This window comes from Andrographis paniculata, unplaced genomic scaffold (assembly GCF_009805555.1).
Source record: "Andrographis paniculata isolate CXL003 unplaced genomic scaffold, ASM980555v1 Contig71END, whole genome shotgun sequence".
NCBI classification, from domain to species: Eukaryota; Viridiplantae; Streptophyta; class Magnoliopsida; order Lamiales; family Acanthaceae; genus Andrographis; species Andrographis paniculata.
In genome coordinates this window covers 5,710,805-5,734,963 of record NW_026137608.1, presented here as the reverse complement: position 1 = coordinate 5,734,963, position 24,159 = coordinate 5,710,805, and the positions used below count along the sequence as shown (strand labels likewise).

At 30.1% G+C, this 24,159-nt stretch overlaps 4 protein-coding genes across 4 annotated transcripts; 3 read left to right on the top strand and 1 right to left on the bottom strand.

The window, feature by feature from the left end:
• Positions 1 to 7,474: 7,474 nt before the first annotated feature.
• On the bottom strand, positions 7,475 to 8,620 carry LOC127264851 (F-box/kelch-repeat protein At3g06240-like). Its single transcript, XM_051294393.1, has one exon. The coding sequence runs from the start codon at positions 8,618 to 8,620 to the stop codon at positions 7,475 to 7,477; it is 1,146 nt and encodes a 381-aa protein (XP_051150350.1).
• A 566-nt stretch (positions 8,621 to 9,186) lies between these two features.
• Positions 9,187 to 12,627, top strand: LOC127264978 (uncharacterized). Its single transcript, XM_051294597.1, has 7 exons — positions 9,187 to 9,292; positions 9,383 to 9,418; positions 10,244 to 10,513; positions 10,734 to 10,907; positions 11,004 to 11,071; positions 11,160 to 11,343; positions 12,582 to 12,627. The coding sequence occupies exons 2-6, from the start codon at positions 9,386 to 9,388 to the stop codon at positions 11,260 to 11,262; spliced, it is 648 nt and encodes a 215-aa protein (XP_051150554.1). The 5' UTR covers positions 9,187 to 9,292; positions 9,383 to 9,385; the 3' UTR covers positions 11,263 to 11,343; positions 12,582 to 12,627.
• On the top strand, positions 12,526 to 14,511 carry LOC127264979 (uncharacterized). Its single transcript, XM_051294598.1, has 6 exons — positions 12,526 to 12,644; positions 12,732 to 12,824; positions 13,214 to 13,387; positions 13,670 to 13,843; positions 13,942 to 14,009; positions 14,092 to 14,511. The coding sequence occupies exons 2-6, from the start codon at positions 12,735 to 12,737 to the stop codon at positions 14,204 to 14,206; spliced, it is 621 nt and encodes a 206-aa protein (XP_051150555.1). The 5' UTR covers positions 12,526 to 12,644; positions 12,732 to 12,734; the 3' UTR covers positions 14,207 to 14,511.
• Positions 14,154 to 23,795, top strand: LOC127264850 (uncharacterized). The gene is made up of 9 exons (XM_051294392.1): positions 14,154 to 14,272; positions 16,044 to 16,176; positions 17,172 to 17,432; positions 17,625 to 17,798; positions 17,898 to 18,004; positions 18,198 to 18,318; positions 21,869 to 22,126; positions 22,876 to 22,979; positions 23,727 to 23,795. Exons 2-9 carry the CDS (start codon positions 16,054 to 16,056, stop codon positions 23,785 to 23,787), a joined length of 1,209 nt encoding a protein of 402 aa, XP_051150349.1. The 5' UTR covers positions 14,154 to 14,272; positions 16,044 to 16,053; the 3' UTR covers positions 23,788 to 23,795.
• Positions 23,796 to 24,159: the final 364 nt, after the last annotated feature.

Below are 24,159 nucleotides of genomic sequence, written 5' to 3'. Positions count from 1 at the left end.
TCTTGGACACTTCCACTAACTAATAAATACTATTATTTCTTAATTTATTACAAAACTGATTTGGGACGGATGGAGTAATATTTTGAATCTATAACTAATTTTAGTACTATTATAATCCTCTCTCCGTCCCTTAACAATCTATCTATTTTTCTATTTTAGTTCTTTCCATAACAAAGTATCCATTTTTTTTTTTTTTTTTAGTAATTGTACTATCTCCCTAACATTACAAATACTCTTCCAATTTACAATATATTACACAAATGTCATTGCTTTTATATCATACAATACTAATATGGTTAATTTAGTTTTTTATCTTTATTTCTACTTTATCCCAATATAATACTAATATTTCTAAAATTTCGTGCAAAAAAAAAACAAATAGATATATAAATATGAGACCAGGAAGTATAAAAAATAGAAATTATATAGATATAGGGATCAACCATATATTTTCCACATTAGTGTTTTTATTTGGACTTTTGAGTTTTGAGTTTGAATTTAAAATAAAATTTTAAATTTGAATAGTTATTTGATACGGTATAAATATATATTAATATAATATTTTGATTATAAATTTGATTTTTAGTATAACATAAAAAGAAATAAACATCAAATGTTTTATTTGATATATATTTTGGAAGAGAGAATAAATTTTATGAATATTACTAATCTTGTAAACGAAAAAAGAAAATAATGTATTTAAAAAACAAAATCATGAAACTTAGTAAAAATAAAGTGAAAATAAAGAGAGGTACAATTATTAATTCCAAGTTTGTTCCAACAATCTATAAAATTATGTACATTTATTTGCAAGAATGTTCATATAAAGCTTGTGCTCAATAAATCCTCTAGGCCTGACATGGTGAAACTCTACAATTGAATTCAAGCTCAACTACAATGGTCACTATTTTAAAATTTTATTTAAATACATATATATATATATATGTATAAATTTATTATATTAAAAATTATTTAATAAAAGAATATCTCTTCGTCTAATTTTTATTGTCCTAAATTATATTTGCACGATTTTATAGGTGATTGTCTTTTTGTTATGAATGAACAAATTTGTCTTTTTAAGTGTACGATAGAGATTAAAAGTAATAAATGAATTAATGGTAAAAATGTAAAATTTGTGTTTAAAAAAAGAAATAAAATAATTGTGGTTGAAAGTTTCAAATAAAAAAAAAATAGAATATTAATTTGTGAACGAGGGAACATTATATTAGACATCTATTTTTTTATTTTATTTTAAATATTATATTAAAAAATTATTTGATTTTCATATAAGACATCACACCCCATATATATATGTACATATAAGTCACATCAAACAGTAATAATAATAATAATAATAATTTTTATTTTTATTATTTTCAAAGCTTAAAAAAAAGAATAAATTCAAAACTCTTATCTCAATGTCCAACAGCAATATGTTCTTGAATTTATTATTATTTCATATATTTAAGATATTTAGGATGAATTTATTTTGTGAGATAATTTTAAAAAATATTTTTTAATATGAGATATAAAAAATATAAAAATAATAAATATATATATATATGATATATTAATATTTTTAAACGTACATATATATATATATATTTTTTTTTATTAAAAAAACACACCCTGCTATGTTGGTGATAGTTGCAGCCCTGAGAATTTTCCAATGTAAACAAGCATATAAAAAATACAAAATTGAATATGATGGTACACAACTGAATTTTTAAATAAAAAATGTTTATAATTAGGATATATAGATTTTTTTAAAATATAATAAACAATAAAATTAGAAGCTAAATAAAGAATTTTTAATATAAAAAATTGAATGCTAATTTCTCTTTTTATTCTTCAATCTTATATTCTATTGTAACTTTAATGGAAAGAAAATATTCTCTAGCATTCAACATCTTTAGATTCAAATACCTTTGGATTCTCTGGAAATCTCCGAATTAGAAAATTATGGTTTCGAGTGTGGCGAGCCGATCGAACTAATGCAGGTTGTCGGCTCAAACAAGCAAGGCGCCCGTCGCACTGTATAAGCTTATAGTAATGCTCGTTCAAAACACCACAAGAACATTCAATTCTGTTTCCTGATCAAAAGAAAAAAATAAAATTAGTTTTTAGTATAATATATATATATATATATTTTTTAAAAAAACAAGATTTAATTTTTTTTGGGAGGGGAGAGGAAATTTCAAGTTGCAACAATGGTGGAAAAATTTTCCGAGGGACTTACAAATCGACACTAGCCTGCCCGTCAGTAACATCGGTGCTCGGCTGCCAAAAAGTTTTTTTTAGGGGCCGTGGATTGTTTTCTCGGAAGAATTTAGGTACTTTATCAAGCTGGAACAGATAATGTAAAATAAAATTATGTTCGAAACAACTAGAAGCATATAGTAAGTAAAAAGTAAAGATATTTTCAAATATACAAAATGGTTTACCACGATCGTTAAACTTCCGGATTTATCCTTAGGAAAATCGCCTTTCAAAGCGGTAATACTATCCCACTGAAATTCTATTTTATACTTGAGACCATCTTCGAGAAATTCCCACAAAATTTTACGCTTGATGAAATAAAACTTCACCACGAGATCGGATTGGTATCTTGGCTCGTACTGACATAAACAACAACAATCATCAACACAAATCGAATCGAATGGATGTATTAAAACACATTTAGAAGAGAACAACGATTTAATTAAGTTCATCTCAAAACAAATTCACCGTCACAATTTCCATAGCAAGAGACCTCATTTTATTTATATATATATATACAAACAACAAAAGAACATACTATTCCTTCTGTCTCAAATACCGTGCAATATATTTTTTTTTTTTATGTCCCAAACACCCTGCAACATTTCCAAAATAGAAAATAATTAATTATACCATGTGATTTCTATGCTTTGCCGTTTATGTGGTTTGATCGGAGATTAAGTATATTACTTATAACATGTAGTTTGATCGGAAAACCATGCACCATTAATTAATTCCTTGACGACATTAATTTTAAGTTTCTGTGGTTTCCTGTTTCATTTAGGAATTAAGCTTCGATCATCAATTTGATTTTTAACGAAAACAAATCCTGCCTGTTCTTTTTCTCGAAGATGATATAAACGTGGATCGATCGATGATTTTAAGCCCTTTCATCAGCAGCAGAGCTGATTTTGAACATCAAATTTCATTTCTACCGTTTGCAAGTAATATATAGATGATGAATAATATTGTAGTTTCTTTGTGTCTTGTTTGCCCCCGCTGCCTGCTACATTTGAAGTACCCAATGAAATCGACAATGCGATATCCTCTGTTGGTACCACTGCAAATACTTCAAGTCCTACCAAGAGGTCCCCGGTTTTTCCGGCTACCAAGCTGGTGATAGGAAATTGGGAGGTACTAATTAAATTATTTCTTATCGAATATATTCTTTTGCTGTTTGTAAATTATAACTTTGCTGATTTTAGAAACAAAAAGTAAATCGAACGGGTTCTGGCTAGCCATGGCTTTGTTTTCACAAATGCTTATTGATTGATCGGTAACTATTCTTGTCTTTTGGAAATTGTAACGGCATATTCATTTTCAAAACTGTTAAAGAAAGAAAAAATAAAAGAAACATTTTTAATCCATCCATCCATCCATCCATCCGATCCCATATGTATTGCTGACTGATGTGGATCTTGTTTTTTATGACAGTACACATCCGCAGGCACGGGAAAACTTACCGGAAAATTCATCAAGTCCAGGCGATTGATCGCCTGGGAATGTTATATCGACAACATCAGTTTACATAAAATAGAATTTGGTTTGGAGAATATTACGGGTATCGGCTGCGATCATTGGAAAAACACTTTGACAGTCGTGGTAAACAAGTTTTACCTGGAGAAATACCCTTACTTTTTATTATTTATACACTACTCATTTCATTCTACATTGTTGTTTCAGCTCCGTAATAAACCTAATTTCTTCGTAGAAGAAAATCCCCAACCCAGAAAGAGAGCTACGTGGCGATCATGTGCTGACTTTACTGGGGGAGAAGCTAGCAAATGCTTGTAAGTCTCGTCTCCTTGGAAGATTTCTGCGCCATTATTGCAACTATATTCCTAGAAGTTCCCCTCACCCCTCCCCAAAAACCAACTTTTTTTTGCAAAATATATTACACTGAAACTTGAATTTTCGTTTCCTTTAACCAGGACACATGACCTCCATTGCTCTCCCGGCGTATTGGGCAACCATTACCCTACGCTTATGGAGTTCGAACCAAGTCTTCCTCAGTTGAGCCCATCGCCTGCCTTAGCTCCGAACCCGCTATCCTCGGAGTCAAAACCTTCGAAATTCGGAGATTCCCGAAGAATCCAAAGGCATCTGAATCTAAAGATGCAAACTCCCGGAGAATATTACATTTTCATTTGAATGGAACATGACTGATGAACAATTAATAAAGGACTGAACAATAACACAAATTTTGGGAGAACAACACGGGAGGCTTAAATAAGAATTCACTTAGAATTAACAAAAAAATATTATTTTCAAATTAAAACATAAGATCGATAATATACATTTCAAATATTATTCAAGCAAAACGTCTTAAATGGTTATTACCTAAGTCTTGTGTCGTATATATAATTTTGTAAACAACTAGGTCAAATCATATATATATATATATATATATATTTCAGTCATATGATTACACTATCTACACAAGAAAATTAATTTTCTTTTAAGATAAAAATGAAAATTGGTTAAAGAGGTTACTAAACAACTGCACATATACTACACATACGATAAGACTTGAAGAATTTGTATCTAGTTTCGAATTAAAATAAATAAATAGGTAATTAGACATGTGCATGCCATGCGCAGAACTAAAATTGAACATGAAATTCGGGTTTGTTTGTTTAGTGTATATATATATATATTATATACATGACATATGAAAAATTATATCGATAAAATAAAAAGTAATATTTCCTAATTATAATGGGATTCAAACTCGAAACCTAGACCGTATCACCTAAAAGCTCAAATCGTTAAGAAAAAACAACTATTAATTTTATCCGCAAACGAGAATCCCCAACAATAGGAACGGTTGCGCAGCCTAATACTGCTTCATGTGATATCCACAATTATGTCACTCGACTTTCCATGCTGTTGAGAATCGGCAGCTGAAAGGTAGTTTCTTAGCTTATATATTGAATAGAACAGTAATTTAAAAAATCGAACAACTTATTTCTATGGCTTCTTTAATTTGTTTTCGAAAACCTTTGAAACTTGACATCGACGAACGTACCCGATCGAACTGTAGAATACAATCGAATAAATAACTGTTTTTATATATAAATCAATTATAAGGCAAAAAAAAAAAAAAAACATATTTTAGGAATTTTGATACCGAATCCACTCGAATCTGCAATATTCGGTATCAAATATTCTTTTTTGGGGTTGTGTTTAAACAATTTGTAAGTAAGTAAACTTGTATATCATGCATCGATTGCACTAAAAATAAAAAACGACATAATTAATTAATTATATTCATTTTATAGTAGTTAAAATGTTATTAAATAAAATAAATTCAATACTTAAACACCCTTAATGTGTGTTTGGCGATGTTTTAACATCATTCAATTTTGTACAAAATATTTTAAAAAAAATAAAAAGTACATATTTTAATAACATTTTCAATACCTAATAACAGATATTTTAAAACTCTTACACAAAAATAAACACAATTAAATATTTTAAAAATAAAATACTACTGTTCACTTACTATGTCAACCTTTTCATTTTTCATAGGTAGTTTTTATTTTTTGGAAAACAATTATGCACTTTTATCTTATTTTAAAAATTTTAATTAATTTTTTAAATTTAATTAGAATAATTAATTTTATTAATCTATAATAAATTTTATTATACGATAATTATTTTCATTAATATATTTTTAATTATTTACTAATTAAATTATATTCCTCATAAATTCCCGTATGTACAGTAAAGTAGATATCGTACATGCGACGGAGAGAGTATAAAATATCCTTAATTATATATCATTAACGTATAAACAATTAAAACAAAACAACTATTTTACCAAATACTTTAGTAAAAGTAGCTAATATATTTAACTAGTTAAACTCGCTAATAGCTAATCGAATCAAGTGAAACCTAATATCCAAACATTCCCTTAAATAGCTTTTCCGTTAAAATAGCTTTTGACGGATCAAAAAGCTAAAAGCGGTATCAACTTTGTTTATCATTTAACACATTTCTCTAAAAAAAATTAATATAGTACATACTTATTATTTTTATACTTCCTTCGCATTTATCTATATTTTCACTTGTAAAAAAAATTTCTTTCAAACAAAAACACAAAACTGTTAATAATTGTAGCATAATTAGATTTATTCGAAATTAATTAATGTTGTGATTAAATGAATGCGTGGAATGTGCACTCGAAGAAGCTAGTTTTGACATGATTTTGACAAGTAACACAAATTTTGGAACATATTATTGATACGGTCTTAGTCAATTTATGGAACAGAATATATTACTCCCTCCGTCCCACAATAAAGTATCCATTTTCCATTTTAGTCCGTCTCATAACAAAATATTCATTTCTTTTTTTAGTAACTATACTATCTACCTAACATTACAAAGTCATATGCATGACACTACGGACTATTCTGGAATTATCTCTAGATTTTTAATTTCAAAAGTTGTGTTTATTTATGAATTTATGTGTCTAATAATATTTATATTATGAATCCAAACTTTTATTTGAATTAAATCAATACATCAATTTATTTTAAATTGAAAAACATATTCATTTATTTTAAAATTAAAATTTAAATTGAACAATTGTGTTTTTTCAATTTAAATGAAAGGTTACTTATCTCATTGCCGAGATACATAAATATGAAAATAAACAAAATCTATAGAGATTTTATCCTCGCAAGAAATTATATAGCCACCGCACACATTTTATTATCAGCTTTCATTTGTCTGGATATTTTCTATCAGAATTCGAGATCAAACTTTGTATTATCCCAATACGAAATTTGTGTAACCCTTGGCAGAATTAGGTCAAAACATCACATTCGAAAAGTGAACTCATCGCGATACAGATATCAAATCAAAAACAAACACACACACCCTCGTAGACTGATGTAATGGACAGACTGATGTAATGGACGATATTTTATCAAATCAAAATCCACCTGCCACACATGGTTCACCTAGTGTGACTTGCTTTGTCGGATCTAGTTTACATAATATTACTGTATTAAGTTCGGCCGAAAGTTTACTTTCGAATAGCAATTGCGAATTTCCACATTATCCAAAGAAAAAAATGAAATCAAAAGCATAGCATAAGTAAATCATATGAAATATAATCTAATCTGAGCACCGGAGAAACTTAATTGATAAATAGTCGATCTAATAGACATGCATATATATATATATATAATTATCGATCAATGAATCTCTATCCATCAGTGGCAACACAGTCGAGAAGTTGGAGAGTAGGTTCAATGGGATATGCAAGAGCACCAGAATTAGGTAGTCGACGACCCCAAGTATAGATATGATCTGGCGTCTCAAGGTCGAGCACAATCAATGTACCTATGAGATCATTCCTTTTCAAATACCGTAGTTCGCCGTCGATAAATACAAGAGGAATAAAATTGCTGAGGCACATAAATATCTTGCATCCAATAGTTATCACTATAGACACAAGCATTTTATGACAAGGGGGCTGTTGTCTCAGCCGATGAATCCAAACTCCTCCGTATTCATTCATCGTCCACACCTCACAGACCAAGTCCGGTATAGTCTTCAAAGTCATGACGCTAAGCAAACCATCGGCATCGGCAATCCGAGCGCCAACATTAGAGCTACACAGGTCACTCTCTATTGCCAATTCCATCTCACCAAAAACTTCCTTTACAACGTCGAAAAGCAATATTACATATCTCCTCGATGAATATGGCTCACAAAGCCAGTGGATAAATCCGGACATATAAATCGACTCACCATAGATCATCGCAGTTCGAGCCGGAGGTTCTATTTCTCTCCATGAATTCAACTTTAACGAAAAAACTTGAGCAGATCTACCATGTCCGATAATCTTCACAATCTTGTGATCATTTATTTCTGAATCATAGCCGACGCCGTAATGCACATAATAATCTGGTGAATTATAAGTGTCTGGAAACGAGATCCAACGCCGGATGCAAGGATTGCATACAAACAGACGACGATTATGATCGGATACTCCGGATTTACTACAGCAAAAGACGCCATTGCAAAAACCGTGAATATCCCAACGTAAAACTTCTTCTTCTCCTTCAAAAGCATCCCAATTTCCAAAGATTGCACTTAAATTGTGTTCATCAGGTGACGCCAAAGCCTCGTGTATATTAATGAAACCAAACCTGATTGATTCCCTGCCGGGGATTACAATGCGGCCGATGTTGTTTTTGCTGCGCCGGAAATTGGATTGATGCTTACTTATGAATTTGGAATCGCCGATTGTCGAGTACCACAGCTTGCAGACGATCCTCAGGCGGATAAGAGTCTCCGGCGGAAGCCATGACAGTATCTCAAAGATTAGATCGTCAGGCAAATACATCATAATTAGGATCGATCTGAAATTCAATAGAATAGAGAATTTAGAGAGCCGGGAAAGAATCGATGAATTGGTACGTTAGGTTGTAACTTATAACTATCTATGTAATTAAGGGCTTAGGGTTTAGGGTTTTTGTTAAGCCATGGGGATTGATGGATAGAGATATATACATACGCAAATTGCGTGTTTATATAACTAAATTCAGTTAAGGAAAAAGATTATTAATCAAGTGGGTTGTTATTTTGTTAAATTCAAATTATACGTGTATATCAAGATTCTGGGTATTTTAAAATTATTTCTTTTCTAACTAAGCATCTGGCTTATGGTTAGGGTTTGGGTTTGGGTTTGGGTTTGGGTTTGGATTTGGATTTGAATCAATGGATTGGGTTAAAGAATTTGAGTGGGTCAAACTAAAAAGTGAATCAATTATTAATTTATCGAAAGATTTGTGTGATTAAAGGCAGAACAATCAAAATTTTAGAACATCTTTAATATTAATAAATAATAATAATTTTATTTATATATATATATATATAAAATATCCCCTCACAAGTCACGCATTCTTCATTCCTTATTTTCTCTTTCCTTTTTCCCGCCTTTTCTTTCTTCGTCTTCCAGCGCCGCCGCCGTCGCCGTACCGCCTCCTCCGCCTTCTTCTTCCCGTGTTCGTCGCTGGTTTGTTAATCTTAATAACAGCTCTTCTTCTATTTTATTTAATTTTTCTTAATTAATTAATTAATGGTTAATTGTTTGACGGTTCTGCAGCTGATGGCATCTTCCGACGACGAACATTCCAGTGAGGTAACACGTCTGATGAAATTAACAAATATCTTCTACAAGATGTTTTTAATTGTTTGTGAATTTGTTTTTTAGGTTTTAAGATTATGTGGCAGGCATTGTTGAGACTGAGTTTGGCTTGTTGCGTTCGTTCATCGATTGCTTGAATTTGATGAATTAATTTCATTGTTGAGCCTGAGGTTTTGACTTGTTGCGTTCGTTCATCGATTGCTTGAATTTGATGAAATAATTTATTGAAGTTACGCTACATTCGACCATTAATTTTACTTTACTTTTGAAGAAAACAGACCTTCCGTCTTCTTTTCTCTCTTTTCTCCAGGATTCGTATAATTAATTAATGAGATTTTAGATCTCAATCGATATAAACGTGGATCGAATAAGTGAATAACCATGCATCAATGATTCCCTTTCATATAGCAGCTAGCTTCTTCGTTTCCTGATTGCTCGATTAATTGGAGATTTGACTTTGTTTTTCTGATCAATTAAGTTTGTTTCTCTGGTTTGATCGAATAATTAACCATGTGATTTATATGCTTTACCATATCTGTGGTTTGATCGAAGATTAAGTATATTCCTTACATGTAATTTGATCGAATAACTATGCACCATTAATTCCATAGCAACATTTTAAGTAAGTTTCTGTGGTTTACTGTTTCATTTAAGAATTAAAAGCTTCGATCAAATGAGCTAGCTATTGCAGATTATATTTAATTTCTATTTGGTTCTGCACTTTATTTTTAATTTCTACTCCAACCTTTTTCTCACTCATTTGTAAGTAATGTATATGTATATGATGAATGTTGTTTCGTTTTGATCTTAATTAAGCAGGCGAACTCTACCAATTATGCTGGTTTGGTATTCTCAACACATGATCAGTTCAATCCCCATGACAAACCTCCTTTGGGATTGAAGCTTGATATTACTCCTGAGCTACAAAACCAAATCCAGGCGAAGATCGATGAAGATGCCGCCAATGCTTCTGCTGCAGGGGCATCCTCTTCTGCTACTAATACTGCTTCAGCTTCTACTTCAACTGCTAATGAGAAGTTTGAGGCCTCGACTTTCCCTGCTACTCTGTTGAAAATTGGCACCTGGGAGGTACCTAGTTTCTTATTTAATATGTTATTTTGCTGTTTGTATATATATATATATATATGTATATAGCTTTGCTAATTTTAGAAAAGAAAAGTAAATCGAATGAGGTCTTGCCATGGTTTTGCATTCGCAAATGCTTGAAACTTAATATTGATTAGTAACTATTCTTGTCTTGTGGAAATTGTGATGGCGAATTTGTTTTGAGAGTCTTTGTCTATGACAGTATGTGCCGAGAAATGAAATCGATCTGGAGGTGAAGTTTGATTTCTCCGAGCGTAAAATTCATTGGGAATTTCTCAAAGATGATCTCAAGCATAAGGTAGAATTTTCGTGGGATGATATTACTAGTTTGAAAGGCGATTTTCCGGAGAATGGGTCCGAAAGTTTAACAATCATGGTAAATTATCTTTTACTTCAGAAAAATATTTTACTTCTTACTTACTATATGCTTCGAGCTATTTTAACATAATTTTAATCTACATCATTTTTCTAGCTTGATAAACAACCTAACTGTCAGCCGAGCTTCGACTTTACTGCTCGGCAGGAGGAACGCTTACCTTTGTAAGTCTTCTCAAAAAAAAAGAAAAAAATTTCTTCAAATATATATATATTATACTAAAGATTAATTTTTTTTGTTTTATTTGAACAGGAAACATTATGTAGAATGCTCTTCTGGTGTGTTGAACGAGCATTTCGAAAAGCTTAAGCAGTGCGACAGGCGCCTCGCTCTTTTGAGTCAGCAACTTGAATAGTTCTCGACTCGCCATCGAGAATCTGCTGATTCGGATATTCCGGAAGATTCTAAAGGAGCCTAAATCTAAAGATTTTGTCTGGTGAGAAATTTTTTCTTTTCATTTGAAACCAACAATAGGATATAGTACTGAAAAACAATCAGCAATAAAAGACTGAACAATAATCAACAAATTTTTGAACAAAACAGTGCATAACATGAGAGGCTTATATTAGAATTCAATTCGAATTAATAATAAAAAAAAAGTATTATATGTTGTCTAGCATAAATATTTTGCATGCATATAACATATGATTATTTTATACAAATATAAGTATTAACAGTTAATTATGTACAAATATCCTCCTCCTACATTCACCTTCATGCAGATTTACATCAATATAAAGATCCAAAATCTACATATATAAACAACACGCACAAAAGATTTGCTTTCTTTAATAATTTTTAAAAAATTGGACATACAAACATAATATTTATTATTTTTAATAAAAAATATTTTATTTTTTCATAAAAAGATTATATCAAAATTCTATTAAAATAAAAATTTTATGCATTTTTGTTTTGATACAGAAAGTAAAATATCATTTGAATGCATAGTTAAAAAATAGAAGTTTTATAAGATATAGTGAGCATATTTTTTAATAAATATAACCAAAATATTAGAACAGATTTTATCAGTAAAAAATAACTAAATAAATATTACCTTATTTGTCTGGCATAAAATTTTTATTATTTATATTTTTGTTCATCTTATGTTCTTTTTTTAAAAAATTATTATAAATTTTAATTATATTTTAAATTTTATTATTTATAAAAAAATTTAATTTTAATTAAATTATTTAATATTTTATAATTTTTTATATTATATAATAATTATTTTTACTCATATATTTATTAATTATTCACTAATTATATTTTTTTAAACTCTAGTATATAAAGTAATATGAAAATTTTTCACGTGATGAAAACTAGTATATTGAAAATATTGAGTTATTTTCGTTTTATAATCTATATCAATCATTATTTATTTAAATTTAATATTAATAAATAATGGTATTTATATATCATTTTTCCATCGTTTAAATTTATATATTTTTTTTTATAAAAAAAAATTATTTTCACAAAAACTTTTATTATTTTTTGTATTTTTTAATTATAAATAATTATTATTTTTACGCAATTTTAAAATATTCAGGTCTAATAATATATACCCACACCAGTTAGATCACCCATTTCTTCTAATCTTCTCCGTCTTCATTCCTTGTCTTCTCTTTCCTCCTTCCCGCCTTTTCTTCCTTCATTTCTTTCTTCGTCTTCCAGCGCCGTCGCCGTCGCCGTGCCGCCTCCTCCACCTTCTTCTGCCCGTGTTCGTGTTCGTCGCTGGTTCGTTAATCTTAATAACACCTCTTCTATTTTATTTTATTTTTCTTAATTAATTACCGAATGGTTAGTTGTTTGACGGTTCTGCAGCTGATGGCATCTTCCGACGCTGGCGATTCTTCCGAGGAAGAGTTTGGGCGACTTCTGAAACGATCTCGATTGAACGACGCACAATCCCTTGAGGTAATTATTCGATTAACAAAAACCTCTCTCTACAAGATCGATCGATCGATGGTTTTAATCAATTGTTTGAGTTGTTGCGTTCGTTCATCGATTGCTTGAATTTGATTCGACGCACAAGGAAGGAAGGAATTAATTGCATTGAAGTTCAATTCGATGATGAATTTTAATTTACTTTTCAAAGAAAACAAATCTTGTGTGTTCTTTTCTCCTAGATATGTATACTTAATCAATTAACTAATGAGATTTAGATAACGATCAATGATTCCCTTTCATCATCAGCTAGATTCTTTGGTTTGTGATTGTTCAATTAATTCAAGATTCGACTCTGTTTTCTTGATCAATTCATTGCAATTTCATATTAAGTTTCTGTGGTTTGCTGTTTCATTTAGGACTTAGTTAAGTTTCTCGTAGAACAAGGCAATGCTTCTGCTGCACCATCCTCTACTGCTGCTACTGTTGACAACACTAGCACTGCTTCTGTTTCTGCTTCTACTTCAACTGCTAACAACAAGCTCGAGGCCTCGACTTTCCCTGCTACGCTGTTGAAAATCAGCGTCTGGAAGGTATATAATGTAGTTTCTTATTTAATAGTATGTTCTTTTGCTATTTGTATATATCTTTGCCAATTTTAGAAAAAAGAAAAAGAAAAGGAGATCGAATGAGGTCTTGCTATGGTTTTGTTTTCCCAAACGCTCGAAATTTGACATAGATCGGTAACTATTCTTGTCTTGTGAAAATTGTGACGGAAAATTCATTTTGAGATTTTATAGAAAAAAGAATGTATTCTAAATGTGTTTTAATCAAAATTCATCCAATGTATTGCTGACCGTCGTTGTTTATAACAGTATGTGCCAAGAAACGAACACGATCTGGAGGTGAAGTTTGATTTCACGGGGCGTAAAATTCTTTGGGAACTTCTCAAAGATGGTCTCAAGTATAGACGTGAAGTTTTGTGGGATGATATTATCGGTTTGAAAGGCGATTTTCCTGAGAATGGACCCGACAGTTTAATAGTCGTGGTAAATTATCTTTTACTTTCGGAAATATCTTTACATCCTACTTACTACATGCTTCGAGTTGTTCTAAACATAGTTTTATTCTACATTATCTATGCCAGGTCGATAAACAACCTAAGTGGCAGCCGAACTCCAACTCTACCACCGATGAACAGGAAAGCTTACGTGTGTAAGTCCCTTCAAGATATTTTTTTAAAATATATATATATATTATACTAAAAATTAATTTTTTTTTAATTTTCTTTGAACAGGAAACATTACTTAGAATTCTCCCATGGTGTGTTGAAGGAGCATTTCAAAAAGCTTATAAAGTGCGATGCCCGTCTCGCTCATTTGAGCCTGCAACCTGAATTAGTTCGCGATTAGCCATCCGCAGAACCGGAATCGTCTGATTAGGATATTTCTGAAGAAGCTAAAGGAACATGAACGAACGTAAGGATTCTGCCTTTTGAGAAATATTTTTTTTCCATTTGAAAGGGAAAATAGAATTTCATACTGAAAAACGATCAGCAAATAAATAAAACAAGAGCTTGCATAACATATATATATGTGTGTGTATATATATATATATTGGCATGGATAAAACATGTGTAGTTATTTAGATAAAATACTAACATGCATAAAATATGTGTAATTATTTCAGTAGATTACTAATTTGCACTGATACTTAAAAGTATTGGACAATTTTCGATATAAATTCTATGTACTTATAAGCACGATATTTCATATGTTATACAAATTCTGTAATATTTTAAATTTTAGTTTGTTCCTTATAGTATGCAATAGTTCCAAAATAAAAAATAATTAATTATACTTTATCACACAGTTTAATATATATAAATACTTTTCTTTTATCTTATCACATAATTTTTAATTTATTTTATTTAAGACTTTCCACATAAATTATGGTGCTGAAAATCAAATATTTTCACTGTATATAGAACGGAAAGAGTACTACATTTTAAACAGCCATCAAATATATAAATCATAAAAATCTATTTTATATTTTATATGTATAAGCCCATAATTAACACTAACTAGAATTTGTTTTGAGAATTGTTAGAAAAAAAGAGCGTATTCGATCAAGTGAGCCGAGCTGTTTAATTAAATCTTTTTTCACTTCTAAACATACATGTTCAATCCCACATCGTTGTTTATAACAGCATACGGCAAGAGACATAAATGATCTGATGGTGAAGTCCTTAAAAAAAAAATTATCACTTTTTACTGCATGCTTCGAATTGTTGCAAATATAATTTTATTCTTACATTCCTTAAAAAATATTATTTATTTATTTAATTTTTTAAAATATATTATACTAAAAATTAACTTTTTATTTTCCATGACGACTAATCGTTGACTCGCCACAAAACCACAATTTTGTGATTCGAATATTTCAAAAGAATCTAAAGACACTTGAATTTAAAATTATGTTTGTTGGGGAATATTCTATCTTCATTTGAAAGCAACAATAGAGTATAAGACTGAAAAATAATTAGCAATAAAAGACTGAACAATTAGCAAATTTTGGAAGAACAAAACTCTGCACCACTTGGGAGGTTTAGATTAAAAATATATTTTATTTTATTAAATGGTCTCGGAAATTCTGCCAACGCCTTCGCCGTCGAAGCCGTTGATTTTTAATATAGCTTTGGATTGGGTCTCGGAAATTCCGAAGCTATTTAAATGGCAACGAGTTTTAGTCTTCGGATAGCTATCCGAGACAAATTCTGAGACTTTTAGAAAATAGTTTCGAATTTTTTTTAAATTCCGAAGCTAATTTTCCAGGCTTATGTTGATTTTTCTGGTAGTGAAAAAAAAATAATTTAAAATTCAAAATATCATAATATCAAATAATTATTTAAATTCAAAATTTTATCATTCAAAATTCAAATTTTCAACAATATATCCTATAATCATGTAATTTTGTTATATTAATAATTTTAATCATAATTATAATTATAATTATATATATATATATATATATATTTTTCCCCCCTCGATCAGCCATTCATTCTTCACCTTCTTTCTTCTCCTTTTCTGTTATTTTGTTTTCTCCTTCCCTCATCTTCCTTTCTTCTTTCTCTTCTTCGTCTTCCAGCGTCGTCTTCTCTGCCACTGTTCGTTCTTAATAACACTTCTTCTTTTATTTTATTTTATTTTTCTTAATTAATTAATTAATTAATGTTTGACGGTTGTGCAGCAGGTAATTAATGGCATCTTTCAACGACGATTTGTTCGATGATTTTATGGAGGAAGAGTATGCGACACTCCGGAAACAGCCTCGATTGGACAACGCACATTCAACTCAGCCTCAGCCTCAGCCTCAGCCTCAGGTTCGGGCAATTTTAATCAAACAAAACAAAAACCCTAAATTGTTTTTGAGTATTTTAATGTGTTTAGGGTTATAAGAAATAATTGATGTTGAATCTGAGTTTAGTTGTTGTGTTTGTTCATCGATTGCTTGAATTTGATGAATTCATTGCATTATTGAATTGAAGTGCTACCTACATTCGATCATCGATTTAATTTTACTTTTAATTAATTTTTAAGGAGACCAAATCTTAGACGTGTTGTTTATCTAGATTTTCGATCTTTATCGTTGTCTGAGTATATATATATATATATATATATATGCATGAAGATCAACGTCGGGGATAGGACATGAATTAATTAGATATCAGGGGTGAAATGCGGTGTGGAAATTTATTTTCTCCAGTTAAGATTCATATAGGGCGTGTTTGTTTGGGGTTTGGATATTCATTTGGGATTTGAATAGTAAAGTTTTGAATTGAAGTTTAAAATTAATTTTTACTGTAATATAAAAAATAAAATAATATATGTTTGATTTGATGTTTTTCGGAGAAATTTTTTTTTTTTATGAATAGCATAATTTGATAATAGTTTGGAGTGCTGGCTTAAAATTTGAAATCGCATTATTACCTAAAAAATAAATAATTATTTAAAATTTCACTTATATCCAGATAATTTAAATTACTCATGTTATATCCACTTTATCCTAATCACAGGAATTTAGGAATAGTATGATTAGTAAATAATTAAAAATTGTATTGGTGAAAATAATTATATATTGAAATTAACGCAACTAATTAGTCTAATTAAAATTTTAAAAAATTATAAATTAAAATATATAATTTTCTCTGAATATTATTTTATTATTTTTTTAATAAATAGAATCTTTTAATTTATTTTATTTTTAAATTGATAAATGTGAAATTTTTTCTAAAATCACAGCTGATCGTCAACTTATTTGTTTGGTGATTGCTCAATTAATTCGAGATTTCGCTCTTGTCATCTTGCTGAATTGCAGCAGTCGAGGTCTCAAAATAGCGATGGTTTGGTACTCCCACGACGCGATCAGTTCGATCCGAAAGGGGAACTTCCATTGGAATTGAACCTCGATATTACTCCTCAGCTGCTAAACTTAATCCAGTTGAAGCTCGACGAAGACGACAATGCTTCTGCTTTTGCGCCAAAGGCTAAAATTGCTTCTGCTACTACTTCAACGGCTAACGACAAGCTCAAGGCCTCGACTTTCTCTGCTAAGTTGTTGAGAATCGGCACGTGGAAGGTATCTACGTAGTTTCTTATTTATTGGTATATATATAGCTTTGCTAATTCTTTTTAAAAAAGTTATAAATAGAATGAGGTTTTGCTATGGAAATTGAGATGACAAATTTTTATGATAGAATCGACTTAATTATATCTCCTTTTGATTCTAAATGTGTTTTAATACTGACATGACAATCGTTGTTTATGACAGTATGAGTCAAGATACCAATGCGATTTGGTGGTTAAATTATATTTCGCCAAGCGTAAACTTGTGTGGGAATTTCTCGAAGATGGTCTCAAGCGTAAAATAGAAATTTTATGGGATAATATTACTGGTCTAAAAGGTGATTTTCCTAAGAATAAGCCCGGCCGTTTCACGATCATGGTAAACTATTTTGTACCTTCGGAAATATCCTTATTTCTTACATACTATATGCTTTGAAGTTGTTTGAAACATAATTTTATTATACATTATCTTTTTCAGCTCGATAAAGTACCTAACTTCTTCCGAGAAAATAATCCACAGCCCCGAAAACACACTGTTTGGGAGCCGAGCTCCGACATTACCGATGGGCAAGCTAGCGTCGATTTGTAAGTCCCTCGAAAATGTTTCCACCAAAATTTTTTCCACCATCGTTGCAACTCTAATATCTGTCTAATTTCCTTCTCCCTCTTTCCAAATAATCATCAAATTTAATTTTTTTTTAAAAAAGAAATATATTATACTAAAAATCATATTATATTATATTTTATTTTATTTTTTATTTTTATTTTGTTTAAACAGGAAACATTATATAGAATGTTCCCCCGGTGTGTTGAATAGTCATTTTGAAAAGCTTATACGGTGTGACGCTCGTCTTGCTCAATTGAGCCGGCATCCTACATTAGTTTTCGACTCGAAACCTGTATTTTCTGGTTTGGAGATTTCAAAAGAATCGAAAGACATTTGAATCTAAAGATGTAGACTTCTAATTTGATTATCAATATATTTTTATTTGATGATTTAATTTTGTACTCAATGCATACATACTTAATTTGTATATTATCATAAGTTTGTTTATATTTGTATTTTTGGAATTTTTTTGCTATTTTTTTAAAATCTCTAAAATAAATTATTTAAACAAAAATATAGTCTGTGTTTGCATTTTATAATTATTGAAATAAAAAAAATTATTATTTAAATTCAAACTCCAAATCAACACAACTAACTATAATTTGATTTTGATAAATATAATTACCTATTATTTTGAGTGTGTTTGTTTTACATTTTTGGATGGATAAATTTTTTTTTTATATTAGATGAGGAATTGTATTTTTTGTATAAAAAATAATATTTTGTATATAATAAGGTATTCATTTGTTTGTGTAATTTTTTAATATCAATTATTTACTTCCTCCATAGAAAAATGATAATATTTTTTACTAAAAAAATAAACAAGAAACTTTTAAATAACCAAAAAAAAAAAAAGCAAGAAAGTATTTTTCTATTAAAATAAAAACGAGAATACTTTTTTTATTATAGGCATATCAAAATATGCTTTAAAAATATTTTGAATTAAATCTTTTTATAAAAAATTTACTAAAGAACATAGCTTAAGAGCTTAATTTTTGTTTTAAATGAAAATATATAGCAGTATATATTTTTAAAAAAAAATAAATTAATACACAAACGAAGTATTAATAAATTATTTTTCCTTCCATTCATAATTTTTTTTTTTAATTTTGATCCGTCTAAAATCAAAATATATATATTTTTAATTGTATTACCATTTAATATTAATAATACTTTTATAGCTTATAACATTTTTTCAGTATGTCAATTTTAGTCTATTTTGTTTAGCTTTTAGAAATAAAAATATTTTATTGAAAAAATATAAAATAGTTAAAGATATTTTTGAAATTTCTAATAAAACTTAGAGAAAAAATATAAATAATGTGTAATAATAATAGTAATATTTGTTCTAAGTAAATATTAAATAAAAAATAATATTTAAATATTATTTTTCCCGTCTCATTTACGATGTTCATCTTTTTATTTCGATATGTCCCACTAATTATGTCATTTTTTTAAAAAAAAAGAATAATAAAATTTCAATCTTATTTTAAAATTTTTATTTATAATTTATTTTAATTTTAATTTTAATTAAATTAATTAGTTATTTTAATTAGTTATTTTAATTTTAATTTGAATTAGTTATATAATAATTATTTTCACTAATTATATTTCTCCGAATTTCTTATATGTACAGTAAAAGGACACGGTAACCGGAAGGTGGAGTAATATTTTAAATTTTGGTAAACTGTTTTTTTAATCCCGTAAGTTGATCCCCTTATCATTTTAGTCTCGTAAGTGGAGTATGTCGCAAACTAGTCCCATAAGTGAAATTTTCGTTGTTTTAGTCCTCCGACGCCGGAGACGCCCACGTTGCTCGTCGGAGGCCACGTGTCCGTCGGGTCGACACTTGGCGGACAAGTGGATTTTACTTTATTTTATTTTCATTTTTTTTAAATTTATTTTTAATTTTATTTGCTTTTTTAATTTTTTTTATTTGGTCCAATTGAAAAAAAATTAAAAAAAAAATAAAATCCAGGTGTCCGCCAGGTGCCGCTGACCTGTCGAGACACCTGGCAGACACATGGATTCCGGTGAGCCACGCGGGCGTCTCCGGCGCCAGAGGACTAAAACAGAGAAAAATTTTCATTTATGGAACTAGGTTGCGACATGCTCCACTTACGGGACTAAAATGATAAGGGGTCCATTTAGGGAACTAAAAAAATAGTTTACCCTTTAATTTTTGTCAAAATTAATAAAATAAATTTAAAACGAATTGAAAAAAATACACACTAATAATATATATATATAATATCATGTTGGGTAAGAAGAAATACCTGAACTGGAACATGTACACATAAGAGGTCAACTCCTCCGAGTCTAATGGCAGGGGAAATAGAAAACCACTAGGGGTTTGCACTTCGGAAACACGTGGTATTATTCCGTGGTTATAACTCTTGTGTGTGTGTCACAGATATTTGCCTATGGCTGGCTAAAATTAAACATAAAACAAACAGCACACAAGATTTGTTAACCCAGTGCGGTGTAACTACCTACATCTTGGGGATTCTAATACAGGGGATGTCCACTAAACCTATCAGTAGGTATACAAGGGTGACTGAACAAACATGGACCCAAAGCTATCATCTCCTACAGTCTTCTTTACATCGCAATGTACAAGAAACTAGAGATTAAACCGCAGTTTTAATCCTAGCATACTACCAGTCTAACTTAGAGTAAGCGGGTACAGGTTGATCTTTTTCTCCTATTGGAAATCCATTTCCTCATTTTTATATGAACTTCAAATGTCCATGAGAGTTCAGATTCTTCTTCAGATCAAGAAGCAGTGAAAACGAAAAGATTGAGAGAAAATACATTCTTTCTCTTACTAGATTTGACTCCATTTTTCACTCTCAACACAAGACTGTTTCACAGTATTTTTATACAAACAAACACACTGCCTCAATGCAGTGTTTGATTAACCAATGTTGGGGTATTAAATGCGCCACCACAAACTTGCAACATTGTTTTGTCTTGTCCTGAACATTCTCCTATGTTTGACAATCCATATCCAGACAAAACCTGTGCAAAAGGGGCACAAACATACTATACAAAAGGTCTTCAGCAGCAGTCTGCTGCATTCCATATTTGGGTCGTCCTCGAGTTCCGATACCCTGAAAAGTTAGTAACATATGCCAAAACAAGGAAAGGTACTTTTGTAACATATCTCCTCAACACAAATTCTTTTCCATCTTTCTAAACTCCTTCCTCTTTTCCGTTTTTTCTTCTTTTGTTTCCTTCTTCGTCTTGTAGCACCGCCGCCGTCACCGTCTCAGACGCCCCCGCCTTGTCGCTTTCGTCTCTTCTGTGGAAAAAAAAAAAAACATAGAAGAAAAATCAAACATCGTCGCAGTGCTTGTCTTGCTCCACTCCTACAAACAAACACACACCACCGGCATTTTTGATCGGATGTTTTTTAATTTCAATTTCGTTTGGAATTTTTCATTTTCTTTAATAAATGATCTTCTATTGTTTGATATTTTTTTATTTTTCTTAATTAATGGTTCATTGTTTGATGGTTTTGCAACCGATGGAATCTTCCGACGATGATGGTTCTCCGCCGGAAAAAGATTATGACATAACACTTCCTAAAAACCCTTGATTGGAAGACACCGGTGAGGTAATTTGTCTGATTAATCAATTAATTCCATTATTGAAGATGATCGATCAATTTTACTTTAATTTTTCAAAGAAAACAAATCTTGATGATATAATTGTGGATCGATCTAATAATGATTCTTATATGATTTTGAACTTCAATTTTAATTTCTAATGATTCGCAAGTAATATATATAGATGATTAATAATATTGTAGTTTTGATTGATCGTAATTAATTAAGCAGTCGAGCTTAAGAAACATTACAAATTTGGTATCCCCACGGCCTGCTCCATTCAAATATAATCCTCTTCTCGGTCCTTGTTTGGATAATTCTCCTCAGCTATTAAATTTATTTAATGAAGCCGACAATATTTCTGATGCTGCCACGGCATCCTCTACTGCTATTGTTGTTGTTGCCGACGCTTATATTGCTTCAAGTTCTAGCAAGAGTTCGAGCTCCCTTTATTTCAGTCCTAGCCTGTTGAGAATCGGCAAGTGGAAGGTAGTTTCTTATTGAATATATATGTTCTTTTAATTTCATATAAACTTTGCTGATTTTAGAAAAATAAAAAGTCTTTGTTTAAGCAAACGCTTAAAATTTGATATCGATTGGTAACTATTCGTTTTGATAATTGTTAGAAAAGAGGAACGTATTATAATCCAAGGCGTTGTTTATATCAGTATGACTCTATAAATAGAGGCGATCTTACGACAAAATTTCTTTCCGGTAAAAGAACAATTGTGTGAAAATTTTACCATAACTGTCACCGGCGTAAAATAGAATTTTCAATATGACTCTGTAAATAGAGGCGATCTTACGATAAAGTTTCTTTCTGGTAAAAGAACAATTGTGTGGAAATTTTATCATGATCGTCACCGGCGTAAAATAGAATTTTCAATATGACTCTGTAAATAGAAGCGATCTTACGACAAAGTTTATTTCCGGTAGAAGAATAATTGCGTGGAAATTTTACCATGATTGTCACCGTCGTAAAATAGAATTTTCAATAGACAAAGTTTCTTTCCGGTAAAAGAACAATTGTGTGGAAATTTTACCATGACCGTCATCGGCGTAAAATAAAATTTTCCTGGAATAGTATTGTTCGTCTGGATGTTAATTTTGAGGGTGAGCCTGGCAATTTAATTATCGTGGTAAACCATCTGTTACTTTCGGTAATATCCTTACTTCTTACTTACTACATGCTTTGAGTTGTTTTGAACATCAATTCATTCTTACATTGTTTGTTCTAGATAAAAAAACCTATGTTCTTCCGAGAAGACAATCCCCAGCTTGGAATTAAAGCTATTTGGCAGCCGAGGATCGAGTTTACCAATGGCAATGCTAGCGTATGTCTGTAAGTTCCCTTCGAACATTTCGCCACCATTATTGCAACTCTTTTATTCGAAATTTCCCTCACTCTTTAATTTTTATTTTTTTAAAATATATTATAATAAAATTAATTTTTCGTTTATTTTGACAGGAAACATTATATTGAATGTGTTGTTGTTTTGTGTTGAATGATCGTTTCGAAAAGCTTATAGAATGCGACACGCTCCTCGCTAGTTTGAGCACACACAGACCTTAAAATCAACAAATTTAACAATAAAAGATTGGACAATCAATGAATTTTGAGAGAACAAATCATGCATTCAGAAGCTTAAATTAGAATTTGTTGTAATATTATTATAGTATTAGCTAATATAAATATTAATTATTTCTACCGCTAACCACTATTTTATATATTATATATGATATAATATAATGTAATATAATATGTAGTATATATGGACTTGTATATAGGTATATTATGTATTTATGATGATGATAAGTTAATGCTTAAATAGATATATATATATATATGTGTATGAATGTGGAGAGAATAGATAGGCGAGAGACGGAGAAGTGGGTAAGATTTCTTATTCTTCTTTCATTGCAATGCATAATGTATATATAGACATTTCCACCACTCAATTTCATGGTTGAAAATTAACCATACATAAATCAAATAAAATTACAGTACGTGTTTAATTTAGTTGCATTCACATAATTACGTATAAAGCATATATGTATATAACACTCCCCCTTGGATGCTATTACACAGAGAATGTGCCTCATTAAACCTTACTATAGAGAAAACAACCTGGTGGAGAAAAAAATTCTAGTGAAGGAAAGAGAGTACACCATTCTTGTATTTATTTGCTCCCCATGATCTGAGCATTATTTGAGATCCCTGAACCGACACATTCCAATTTTCTTTACCAATTTTTCAAATGTAGCAGTTGGTAATGTCTTGGTTAATATATCCATTAATTTATTATCTTATTGAATTTGTTGCACATTGATTTCACCATTTTGTTGTAAATCATGAGTGAAAAATAATTTTGGTGAAATGTGTTTCGTTCTATCTCTTTTAATGTAACCCCTTTCAATTGGGCTATACAAGTAGTATTGTCTTCATACAATGTAGTTGGGAGAATTTTATCGTTAGGTATTAACCCATAATTTTTCAGAATATGTTGAGTCATTGACCTTAA

What these genes read in the sequence shown, in the direction of transcription:
- LOC127264850 (XM_051294392.1), top strand. Translation starts at nt 16,054, where the DNA reads ATGGCATCTTTCAACGACGATTTGTTCGATGATTTTATGGAGGAAGAG. An exon ending in TGAGAATCGGCACGTGGAAG is followed by an intron (nt 17,433 to 17,624) that starts GTATCTACGTAG and finishes TGTTTATGACAG; the next exon opens with TATGAGTCAAGATACCAATG. An exon ending in TGAGAATCGGCAAGTGGAAG is followed by an intron (nt 22,127 to 22,875) that starts GTAGTTTCTTAT and finishes TGTTTGTTCTAG; the next exon opens with ATAAAAAAACCTATGTTCTT.
- LOC127264851 (XM_051294393.1), bottom strand. Translation starts at nt 8,620, where the DNA reads ATGTATTTGCCTGACGATCTAATCTTTGAGATACTGTCATGGCTTCCG.
- LOC127264979 (XM_051294598.1), top strand. Translation starts at nt 12,735, where the DNA reads ATGGCATCTTCCGACGCTGGCGATTCTTCCGAGGAAGAGTTTGGGCGA. An exon ending in TGAAAATCAGCGTCTGGAAG is followed by an intron (nt 13,388 to 13,669) that starts GTATATAATGTA and finishes TGTTTATAACAG; the next exon opens with TATGTGCCAAGAAACGAACA. An exon ending in GAACAGGAAAGCTTACGTGT is followed by an intron (nt 14,010 to 14,091) that starts GTAAGTCCCTTC and finishes TTCTTTGAACAG; the next exon opens with GAAACATTACTTAGAATTCT.
- LOC127264978 (XM_051294597.1), top strand. Translation starts at nt 9,386, where the DNA reads ATGGCATCTTCCGACGACGAACATTCCAGTGAG. An exon ending in ACGACGAACATTCCAGTGAG is followed by an intron (nt 9,419 to 10,243) that starts GTAACACGTCTG and finishes TTAATTAAGCAG; the next exon opens with GCGAACTCTACCAATTATGC. An exon ending in CCGAAAGTTTAACAATCATG is followed by an intron (nt 10,908 to 11,003) that starts GTAAATTATCTT and finishes TCATTTTTCTAG; the next exon opens with CTTGATAAACAACCTAACTG.